This window comes from Blennius ocellaris, assembly GCF_963422515.1.
Source record: "Blennius ocellaris genome assembly, chromosome: 23".
NCBI lineage: Eukaryota > Metazoa > Chordata > Actinopteri > Blenniiformes > Blenniidae > Blennius > Blennius ocellaris.
In genome coordinates this window covers 2374582-2386380 of record NC_137672.1, presented here as the reverse complement: position 1 = coordinate 2386380, position 11799 = coordinate 2374582, and the positions used below count along the sequence as shown (strand labels likewise).

Genomic DNA, 11799 nt, shown 5'->3' with positions numbered 1-11799 from the left:
GAGCCGGACCCCCAACAGACCGAGCCGGACCCCAACAGACCGAGCCGGACCCCAACAGACAGAGCCGGACCCCCAACAGACAGAGCCGGACCCCCAACAGACAGAGCCGGACCCCCAACAGACCGAGCCGGACCCCCAACAGACCGAGCCGGACCCCAACAGACCGAGCCGGACCCCAACAGACCGAGCCGGACCCCCAACAGACCGAGCCGGACCCCCAACAGACCGAGCCGGACCCCCAACAGACCGAGCCGGACCCCAACAGACAGAGCCGGACCCCCAACAGACCGAGCCGGACCCCAACAGACCGAGCCGGACCCCAACAGACAGAGCCGGACCCCCAACAGACAGAGCCGGACCCCCAACAGACCGAGCCGGACCCCAACAGGCCTTCGCTCCTCACATGCTCCATGTGGCCTTTAATGAATGTGTTGTCTAACTTCTCATCACAACAGTTCAGCTGCAGTCTGCTAACTACTAGTTTGTCCGTACAATCCTCAAGACGCTTGGTCGTTTAGGAAACAACTTCAAGGGTTCAGTTTCCGGCGACAGGAAGGAGAACAGTCAGTTCCATGACAGCCGATAAGAGTTCTGGCTGGAAGTGGCAGGAGAGCTCGTGGCGAACAAGAGCCAAGTGAGGGCGGCGGCTCCACGTCTCCCTCCAGCGCTTCCATCCCGCCCGGCGGCGGCGGCGGCGGCAGCTCACTGCGGCACGCTGCAGCGGTGGCTCTTGTAGGTGCCCAGATGGCGAAACCTGCGTCCACACTGCTGGCAGCAGTAGGGCGTGGCGCCGCTGTGGATCCTCTGGTGAGTGTACAGGTTCCCCAGCTCCTTGAAGCGCCGGCCACACTGCGGGCAGGCGTACGGACTCTCGCCGGTGTGGACGCGCTGGTGTCTCTTGAGTCCGGACAGCACGGAGAAGCCCTTCCCACACTGCAGGCAGGGGAAGGGGCTCTGGGCGCCGCTGTGGACCAGCCGGTGGCTCTTTAGCCGCGCCGCGTGGCGGAAGCTCTCGCCGCACTCCGGACACATGAAGGGCTTCTCCCCGGTGTGGATGCGCTGGTGCTGCCGCAGGTTGCCCAGGTAGTTGAAGTGGCGCCCGCAGTCCCCGCACTCGTACCCGCCGTCGCCCTTGGCCTCCCTCCTGCCACCCAGGCCCGGCGCCATGTGGCCCTCGCCCGACAGGCCTTCAGGCCTCCCGGACTCGCCGCTGGCCTGGCCCAGGCTGACCAGGGACGAGGACGTGGACTGCAGGGCCTCGGCAGAGTCCGGGTGCAGCAGCTTGACGTGCTCCTCCAGGAACAAGGAGTCGGGGCAGAAGACCCCACACAGGGAGCAGATGTAGGTGTCTCCACAAAACTGCTGCCCTGAAACCAGCAACATTCACAAGTTAACATCACTCACCGAGGATAAACCGCTGAGGTACATTCAAGTGAGACGAGAGCCTGGAGTTTGGACCAGAGCACTTCTCGTCGCTCAGTCAGTCTTTAAAATCTACTCTTTAAAACTGTTTTTCTGTTTGAGCCAAGACACACTCTTTTCTTTGGAAGAATCTGGAGGCACACCTCCACCTGAAAATGTTAAAAAGTTAAACTCTGTAGCCTCTATTAACAATATAAAGTCGTTCTCATCAAAGTTTTATCAACAGGAATCCAGTAAATCCAGAAAGCAAGGACTTTTTTTAATAGTGCCTCCCTCAGTGTGAAACCTGGACCTGATGGATGAAGAGCTGAGATCCTGGTTTTCAAAAACTTCTCCATCACTGTCACTGACACAGTACTTTGATACAAGATGGTAGCAGGAGGTGGAGATGAACCACACTGACGTCTGTCACTTTACATTTCACCGGCAAAGTTCTGTGCTGCCCTCTAGTGGTGAAGAGTATTGTAGCATCACGGAGTTGGTCGCTGCAGGGCATGATGGGAGTTCAGGTTGTGTGTAGCCGGAGGTTATGGAGGTTATTGTCGGGGTTGTTGTGTGTTGGTTTGTGTTTGTGTTGTGTTTTTGTTCCTCGGTTCAGATCGTTCATTATGTCGTCTAGTTTGGTTTGTTGGATGTTGGAGATCAACCAGGAGTGAGAAATGTTGTGTGGAGTCTCATCCTGTGATGAAGTTCCAGTTGCGTGTGGTCATGTCAAAATAAAAGCCTCTGGTGATCAGCTGGCAGAATAGAATCTCCACTCAGAGCAGTTCTTCCGTGGCGCTCACCACAGTATTTATACATGATTACTCTGCACACTGCTCTGACAGCGGCTGTGAGGGTAAATGTTTTTTTAGAAAAAATGTGAAATTGGATAATTTCCCACACATAATTTCCAGTGGTTGAAAAACACTGATCTAAACAACAGTGGGCCGCTGCAGACAAGACCCAGGCTTGTTGTCTTATACTGCAGCGAACCACCATGACACGTTTAGTCCTAATTATCGCCACATGAGAAGGTTCTGTGTTTTTCCTGACACTGGATAAATTAAACTGAATTGACTTGCAGGGTTCTGGAACCAGTATTTCCATATTAACATCCAATGGGTATAATAAATTAACCTTCACACCTCAGAAAATACTATAGTATGCAAATATTTGAATTCTAAATGGTTTTTTTTAAATGGTTTCCATTGTAAAGGTGTTGCTCTCCTGTTTCCAGCCAAAACAAATGTCGAGATGTTCAAGCAGCAACATTTTTGTTTGATCTCATCGAACTTCCCTTTTCAATAAAGATCTAAAATAGGAAAAATCCTTTTTTAACAAAAAGAAAAAACAGAAGTCAGAAATGCTCACAAACATCTGGGTGAAGGTTTCGGTGGGAAGTGAGAGAAAGACCAGAGCAGAGGACAAGTGGAAACGGACTTTACCAGACCGAGACCCTCTGCAGGAGCAGCCACAGTATTTTACATCTCATCATCTGAAGACATTTTCTTTTTGGCTCCACTGATATTCCTTTGATTAAACGGTGACGGTGTCACCGCATCCCAACCAGTCGACCCACAAGAAGACCCCCTGCTGTGTGGTGAGCGACTCCCCCACCTGCCTCAGCCCCGTCCGAGTTGCCCTCCAGGGAGCTGCCCCCCTCCCCCGGGGAGTCCTGGGGCTCCATGGAGAAGTCTGGGGTCTGGATGTGAGGGAGGGGGGCTGAGGCCTGGTCCAGGGCAGCGCCCTCCCTCCCCACCGGCTTCTCTTCTTCCTCCTCGTCTTCCTCGTCGGCGGTGTGGACGTCCTCACACTCGGCTTCCTTCATGACTGCGTGACAAAGAGGGGAAACACGGCCGGATGAAAGTTACTTTGAAAGTCAGAGCTGTTAAGAGTCCATGTGCTTTGAACAGCCAATCAGATGGAGCATCTTCACCTTCGTGGTCACTTTCTTTTATTATGGCCACTTCTATTTAAATGCAAGTTTCTTAAAAAAAAACAACATTGAAAATGTTACTCTTTCACTGACTTTGACGTATTCTATTATTCCGATACACCAGAATGTTGGACTGGGGGACTGCGGGTCCCCCACCGGGGTCAGCAGCACCGGGGCACCACCGGGGCCAGCAGCACCGGGGCACCACCGGGGTCAGCAGCACCGGGGCACCACCGGGGTCAGCAGCACCGGGGCACCACCGGGGTCAGCAGCACCGGGGCACCACCGGGGCCAGCAGCATCGGGGCCAGCAGCACCGGGGCACCACCGGGGCCAGCACCACCGAGGCACCACCGGGGCCAGCAGCACCGGGGCACTACCGGGGTCAGCAGCACCGGGGCACCACCAGGGTCAGCAGCACCGGGGCCAGCAGCACCGGGGCCAGCAGCACTGGGGCACCACCGGGGTCAGCAGCACCGGGGCACCACCGGGGCCAGCAGCATCGGGGCCAGCAGCACCGGGGCACCACCGGGGCCAGCAGCATCGGGGCCAGCAACACCGGGGCACCACCGGGGTCAGCAGCACCGGGGCCAGCAGCACCGGGGCACCACCGGGGCCAGCAGCACCGGGGCACCACCGGGGCCAGCACCACCGGGGCCAGCAGCACCGGGGCCAGCAGCACCGGGGCACCACCGGGGCCAGCACCACCGGGGCCAGCAGCACCGGGGCCAGCAGCACCGGGGCACCACCGGGGACTCTGCTATCTCCAGTCCTGGTCACTCGTCACACACCCCACTTCAAATACAAGTCGGAGTCCTGCCACGTGCAGAAGTTCACCGACCACAAAGCCACGTTGGATCTAGAAGTGGTGGACGGGAGGAGGAGGACAGAAAAGTGATCCAGGACTTGGACTCCAACCACCTCAAACCAAGACCAGAGAAATGGTGGTGGGAGGACGCAAAAGGACTTTTACCCCCTCCCAATCATTTTTCCATGAAGTTTCCACAAGATAGAGCTTTTCCTTGGCTTTAAAATGAGGTCTTTCTGTGTTGCTGTGTGAACGAGCAAGTGAACTATGAATGTGTTGGTGGATTTTCTAGGCTGGGATCTGTATGTTCAGCAGGAGCAGGAGACCTATCCAAGATGGCGGCGCTGCAGGCATCTAGAGTTTTCTAGCTATGCCCCACAGTCGCTGGGTGAATTATGACCTTAACTGATCACCACAGTGGGGAACTTTATTTTGTAGAGAGGCGGGGTTTCTGGTCGGTAGTATTTTGGTGTACCAGCGTGTGGCGCTGCGCTCTCAGGTTGGAGAGAGAGAAAAGAAGAGTTACTGAGAAGTGTGGATTAATAGAGGATAAAGTTTGGAGTTCCTGAGTTCCTTGCTGAACAAACTGCCTTCATCGGCTCCATGACCAAATTGTTTTTCCTTGATTACCGTATTTTCCGCACTATAAGGCACCAGATTATAAGGCTCACCTCCATTGATTGACATAATTTACAACTTTGTTCATATATAAGGCCACCACATTATAAGGCGCATGGAATAGACCAGTGGTCATAACCTTTATAGCTCAAAGCCATTAGGTTACATTTTCCACTGATTCTAACACCCAGAGAGGTGCACACACTTTATTTTGATAGTCCTACATGCAGCCTATGCCAGGAGGACACTACACACAAAACCTTCTTCACTGCTGGTTGACAACTTACAACTACCGGTAATAAACTAAACTACATGAACTAAGCAACAAAAACACAACACAATTATTACCGACACCACAAACCAAATATAACCCCCAATAATTGCATTTAAAACACCACAAACAGAAACTCCCATAATTCATTGCAGCTATCGGCTGCACTGAGGAGCTCAGGATGCAAGGCATGATGGGAATTCATGTTTTGTGTTGTTGGAGGTTATTGTGGGTTGTTGTTGGGCTTGGTGTTGTGTTGATTGTGTTTATGTGTTTTTGTTCCCCAGTTTAGGGAGTAATTATTTCATCTAGTTTATTTTGGTTTGTTAGAATGTTGGTGTGCAACCATGAGTGATGAAGGTGTTGTGAGGAGTGTCGTCCGCTCTGAAGATCCCGTTGAGAAGTTAGAGTTGTCAAAATAAAAGCTTCTGGTTGTTCAGCTGTCAAATAGCAATCTGAAGTAGAGCAATCGTCCATATATAAGGCGCACTGGCAGCTTTTGAGAAAATTGGAGGTATTTAGGTGCCTTATAGTGCGGAAAATACGGTATATGAAATTTGAGATCGTCTGGTGCCATAATTGTAATCACGATTAAAACTTGAGTAATTGAGCGTCCCTAAATTCTACTAAATGTTACTCGACACTGAGGTACTGCACGGTACCTTATTCCACAGGTGAGCACCTCAGAACCAAGACTAGGAAAGTAAAAGCGTCGGTGTGTCAGATTGTCCCTTTGTGTCCACTGAGGAAATACCTAGTGTCTGGTAGTGGATATGACCTTTGACCCTCTCACAGGTAGATGAGCTCTGCTTTCTAAAGGAACATCCACACGACGAAAAAGAGCCTCCAAAAACCTCCCGTCCACACGTCACCATGACCACGGCTCATGTAGTACACCTGCCAGGCCTTGAGGGGCGCTGTGACTCAAACACACCAAAAACCCAGAAGAAGACAGAGCACATAGAAATTTAGAAGTAGATTCCTACATCTGTATGTAACTCTAGTTCTATAGGTCTATGGTCCTGCTAGCCTCAGCAGCTTCTGCTGCTCCACCGGAGCTTGTGGTCCCTGGTCGTTGTGGTGATTTGATGACATCACGGGCTGCGATTGGGGGGAGAGGAGGGGGGGCGATTACCTCAGATTCCACAGATGATCATTTTTGAGCGAGGTTCTAGAATTTCCCCACTCTGAGACCCGTGTTCAAAAAAAACCTGTTTTCACGCTTTTAAAAGCGCCTCATGTAGACGACCACAGGCGAGGCAAAGACCCCGGTGCTCGGAGCGGGACACACCGACCCGGTGGAGCACCGGCGGAGTACCGCCGGCGGTCACATCCAGTGGCCCCTCGTGGCTCTCCTACACTCCGGCAGCGCCGCTGCATCATGTCCATACTTTCCAGCCAAACGCAGAAGTTCAGGCCGTCACATCCAGCGGCAGGCGGTGCCGGAGGGGCCGCTCCGGCGTTACGACAGGAAGCTCAGATAAGATGGAAAGACAGACCCCGGTGCTCCTCGTAGCTCCTGCTCCAGAGCCCCGGTCCCCCCCCCGGTCCCCCCCGGTCCCCCCCTGCCTCACCGCCACTCTTTCACCACCAACACCAAAGTTGAGCGACAAAGAAAAGAAACAACCAGAGCAACCGGAGAAAATACACATTGAATATATGACCCCCCCCCCCCCCCCCCACTGCACAGAACCCAACATGTTGTCCTCAATATGATGGAGTCAATATCTGACATTGTGCCTCCTGCAGACCCCCTGTGGAGCTGCACTGCAGGGGTCCTGCCTGACCACCAGTCACCACTGGCTCTGGGGGTCTGAGGTTCTCCTCACTGCAGACCCTGGCTGCAAAGAACCCTTGAGCCTTGTTAGGAAGCTGGTGACGCCAGGAGATCCAGGACCAGGTCTGGAGGATCCTGCAGGAGGATCCTGAGGAATCCTGAGTCAAGTCTACAGACCCCAAAACCCACTGTGGAATAGAAATCTGGATTGTGTACTGTAACACACACACACACACACACACACACACACACACACACACACACCAGTACCTTTGAGGTCTGCAGAGTACTCCATCGGTGCGATCCACTCGTAGTCGTACAGCCTCTTGCTTCCTGACGGGAGCATCGCGAAGATGTCGTCCGCGGCGGACTCGGAGTCTCCGTGGCCGGGCCCCGGGGCCCCCATCCCGCTGTCCGCCCACAGGCTGAGGGGAGGCGGATCCGAGTCGTGGCGAGCCTCCCTGTCGGCGCTGGTCTGGCTGCTCTGGTCCAGGTCCAGCTCGCTGCAGCCCCTGGAGTTCTTGTCCTTCATCAGATAGTCACAAATCGCGTCGATGTTCTCCTTCTTGACGGCGGGCAGCGCCGCCTTGGCTCTCCGCGGCTCGCCGTTGTTGTGCTTGGCTCCGGGGCTGAGGTCCTGCTTCCTGGCGGCAGCCTCCGCGGAGGCGTCCGGGAAACACTCCCTGCCGTCCCGGTGAACCGCATCCAGCCTCGCCTTCAGCACCTCCACCTCCTCGCTCTTCTCCAGCAGCTCCATCTTCAGGACGCGGATCCTGCCGCTGACCATCTTGCGGATCTCGGCCAGCGCGGTGTCCAGCACCACGGTGATGTTCCTGCCCAGGTGCTCCGTGATGTCGCTGACCGAGCACAGCAGCTCCTCGTCGGGCTCCATCTCCAACAAATCCTCGTCCGCTCGAGCCGCCGAGCCGGGAGGCTCCATGAAGGCTCCGTGGAGGTTCGAGGCCAGGCCGGTGTCAGAGAAGCCCGGGGTTCTCCTTCGACTCATGGGGATGGAGCAGAGACCCGCCGGCGGCTAATTGGAAGCTAACGACTGGATGATGCTGAACAACAGGCGGATCAGCGTCACTTAACACGGAACAGATATCATTACGGGGGACACCGGAAGTGACTTCTTCTTCTACGGAGCCTTTTCGAGAGTGTCGCCAATATATAGCGCCATCTTTCCGTTCGGCGAGGAAATCACAGTCTCATATGCAGAATGTACACGACTTACAAAAACAAACTAGTAACTAACAGAATTAAAAGTAACGAGTTAAATTTGCCCACACTGCAGTAATTTATAATTTTTGAGTGATTTGTGTTTTTTAAAGGAACGAGTAGTCTCCATAAGGATAGATAGACTGCACTTGTAGCATTGATTGTTTAGAATAAAACTTATGAGGACGGAACTTGTCAAACATTGTCACTTGCTTGCTGAAGGGCAGAATCAGTAAAGCAGCTCCAAATCACGATGCTCCCTTTGTGTGGTGCAGCCATTTTTAAACTATGCCCCATAGCGCTCTATACTGCCACATGTTCTTCTCCAACAATTCAACCTGTTTCATTAGTCCATGACACGCTTTCTCAGCAGAGTTGTGGAATTTCTGGGTTAGGGAAACTTTGCTTCTTTTTATTTTTGAGAACCAAACCTTGTCAGTGGTTTCCTTAAGTTGTATATCATTACAAAGATGATCGCCATTGCAGAATGCTCATTACTTTTACACGACCATAAAAGACTTGTGACTCTGCAGCTCTGTCAGTCTGTGGGTCAGAGTTACACATTCCTGAGTCAATCTTTTGTTCCAGATCAGCAGTATGTTGCTGCTTTGTTGCAGTGTGAAGCTGAGAGGAAATGTAATGAGAGAGGAGAGGAAGTGCTGAGTCTGTTCCTGGGATGTTTAAGGGGAAAATACCAACGTTGTATTTAAGCAGTCAAAGTCATTCCGAGGGAACGGTTCAGAAGAGAGAAATATTCAGGAGAGAAAGCATAGATACCTACAATAGCTTGAAGTGATGCTGGTTCCGTGAATCAAACATGACTGGATGTTGTGTTAAAACTAGATGAAACATCGCTGTGTCACTGCTGCACCTCATTCAGTGATCTGGTCATGGAAGCAACTCTGTTTGTTCTGTGACTGATTATTAACAAGCATTGCTTGACTTCTGAGGAGACTCTGAACCACAGGAATGTAAGACCTTCTAGGTCATTTCAACTAAACTGTCCAGAAGAAACAAGGTGCAGAGGGAACAGAACAAAAACTGAGCAGCAGCAAAACAGAGAGTACCGATAAGATGAGCTGTCAGTGAAGAAGAGTTGATCATTAACACTGGGCCTGACTTCACTTTAGCAGAGCAGAGCAGGGCAAGTTCAACACCTTCAAAATAAAAGTCATGATATGAATTATATTCTCGTAACTTGAAATAAAAATGTCAACAACAAACAGAGCTCTTACCTACGTTTTTAAAATACTTTGTACATGTTTATTCCGAACATTCAGGCATGAAAGAGTTCAAGGTGCCTCACCAGCACTTTGAAACACACAATAAAGCATTGGAAGTAAACTAATATTCAATTTGAACTCATGACAAACACAAGTGATCAAACTTAGAGAAAATGGCATTTAAAAAGTAAACCTGAAGCAAAAACAGGAGACAGAAAACCACAAAAACAGAAAACCATGGCTTTAGATGATCAAAACGATCATTGTAGTACGTATTTTAAATATTGTAATGTAAATGTACATTTGAAAACAAAAGGAAATAGTATGGGTTCTGGGTCTGGATACAGCCTTGGATGTATGGATATATGTATGGATGTATGGATGTATGGATTTATGGATGTATGGCTGGATAGACAGACATACCAAACTGTATGTATCAGCCCTTTAAGCACACTTGATGAAATACTTCTCAGACTGAACAGCTCAACATTTTTAGCCTATTTAAAAAGAAAAATCCGTTTAAAACGGTCTGAAATCATATTAATTTCACAAATGATTGGTAGCGTCATCATGCCTATCTTGGTTTGTCTTCAAAATACCTTTGAATGACAGCAGCGTCATAGTGAACACGATCAAAACACTGAAGCATTTTTATAAATCTGAAAAGAATTTAAACAAACTAACTGAAATCAATAAAACACAGCAGCATTTGTGGGACTACGTTTTTAAAACAGAATATTTATTTTCCTTAGTGATTGTTCCTTATTTAACTCATACACGGATTACCAAATATCACATAACAGCTGAGCGAAGTTACCAAGTCTGGTCAATAAATAATCGACAAATAAATAAAGAGTTAAAGCGAATCAGAATGGAGCTTTATTTTGAAGGGAGGGGGCAGGTCCTGCCCCGGCAGCATGTGATGTTACCCCGGGGGGCAGTAGTTGGTGTCTCCGGGGGAGGACAAGGGGACAGACAGTCCGGGACATGTCCTGGAGGAGGAAGCAGGACTCGGAGAGCTGCGGCTCCCGGAAGAGCGCGTCTGCTGACGGCCACAAGTCACACCGGCACCGGCTGGGTAAGAGCCCGAAGTAACGGACTACAAATACTCACGTTACTCGAGTCAAAGTGTGTTTTTGGATACCTTTAGTTGTCCGTGTATTTTTTTTTTTTTTTTTTTTTTTTTTATAAAGAAACTTTTATTTTGCCATTCTCAAGCCTCCCAGCATGTGACCTGGACCTTCACATGACGAACACGTCCTACAAGATTCTAGTGTGTGTGTGTGTGTGTGTGTGTGTGTGTGTGTGTGTGTGTGTGTGTGTGTGTGTGTGTGTGTGTGTGTGTGTGTGTGCGTGTGTGTGTGTGTGTGAGAGTGTGTGCAGTGTCTTTCTTCCAAAATGTGCTACATATTATGTATTATTAGTTGCTGTTGTTTGGAAGCAATTAGTTACATTACAATATGAGTACCTCTGAATTGTGTTGCGTTACATTACTTTTACGTTACTTTTGAGAGACTTTCACCAAAACAACTGAAGAGACGAGACTCTCAGTGGCTGAAAGGCACTTTATTGCAGCCGATCACAGTTTACTGTAAATTGACCAATAGAGCAACGGGCTGTCCAGAGTTGCAGGTTGCTGTTGAGAGTTGCAGGTATTGTTGAGAGTTGCAGGTTGCTGTTGAGAGTTGCAGGTTGCTGTTCAGAGTTGCAGGTTGCTGTTGAGAGTTGCAAGTTGCTGTTGAGAGTTGCAGGTTGCTGTTCAGAGTTGCAGGTTGCTGTCCAGAGTTGCAGGTTGCTGTTCAGAGTTGCAGGTTGCTCTTGAGAGTTGCAGGTTGCTGTTGAGAGTTGCAGGTTGCTGTTGAGAGTTGCAGGTTGCTGTTCAGAGTTACAGGTTGCTGTTGAGAGTTGCTGTTGAGAGTTGCAGGTTGCTGTTGAGAGTTGCAGGTTGCTGTTCAGAGTTGCAGGTTGCTGTAATACACATGTAACAGAAGATGAGCGCTGCAGCTTTGAGATGTTGACTGTTGATGTTTGTGCAGCGCGGCGTTTCTCCAGGGAGGCTGCAGGGCTGAAAGCCCCGCTCTCGTCATGTGAGGACAGCTTCCCTACAGGTAAGGCGACGTTACCGAGGCTCAGAGACCACCTGCTGGCTCAGAGGACTGTCTCAGTCCCGTCCTACACAGGTTTGGGATTAATGCGGTCAGAGGGACTCTGGATATTCCCAATAAGAGCCAGTTATGAGGTCCTCAGTGTTCTGACATCACAGCATAGATGTTTATCAGTGGAGGAGGAGTGGATTGGATTCTATGGACCATAACATAGAGCTGCAGAGACTAGAACATAGAACTGGGATTAAAGTCCTAGTGAAATGTAAAACACTACTTTGCAAAAAACGATAGTTGGGGTTCTACTTCTAAGGTTCCTCCGACTCTGCCCCACCACTGTTGTCGCATAACAAAGTTATTTGAATTTTGAATCTCCAGCCGAGGAAGTCGGGGGAATCCTTCTCCTTCATGAGCGTTGTGGGCGGAGCCTATGCGTGACGTCA

General features: G+C 50.5%; 2 protein-coding genes across 2 annotated transcripts in view; one reads left to right on the top strand and one right to left on the bottom strand.

Moving 5' to 3' along the window:
• Positions 1-439: 439 nt before the first annotated feature.
• Positions 440-7819, bottom strand: znf16l (zinc finger protein 16 like; the record flags this gene model as incomplete). The annotated part of the gene is made up of 3 exons (XM_080519004.1): positions 440-1367; positions 3022-3234; positions 7084-7819. The coding sequence occupies 3 exons, from the start codon at positions 7817-7819 to the stop codon at positions 703-705; spliced, it is 1614 nt and encodes a 537-aa protein (XP_080375130.1). The 3' UTR covers positions 440-702.
• Positions 7820-10241: 2422 nt separating this feature from the next.
• The window catches only part of sh3tc1 (SH3 domain and tetratricopeptide repeats 1), a gene marked incomplete at both ends in the record, with an annotated part of 44483 nt that continues 42925 nt past the window's right edge, over positions 10242-11799 (top strand). The window contains 2 exons of the mRNA XM_080519338.1: positions 10242-10332; positions 11291-11434. Coding sequence (XP_080375464.1) covers positions 10242-10332; positions 11291-11434 — 235 coding nt within the window. The remainder of the gene's footprint in view (positions 10333-11290; positions 11435-11799) is intronic.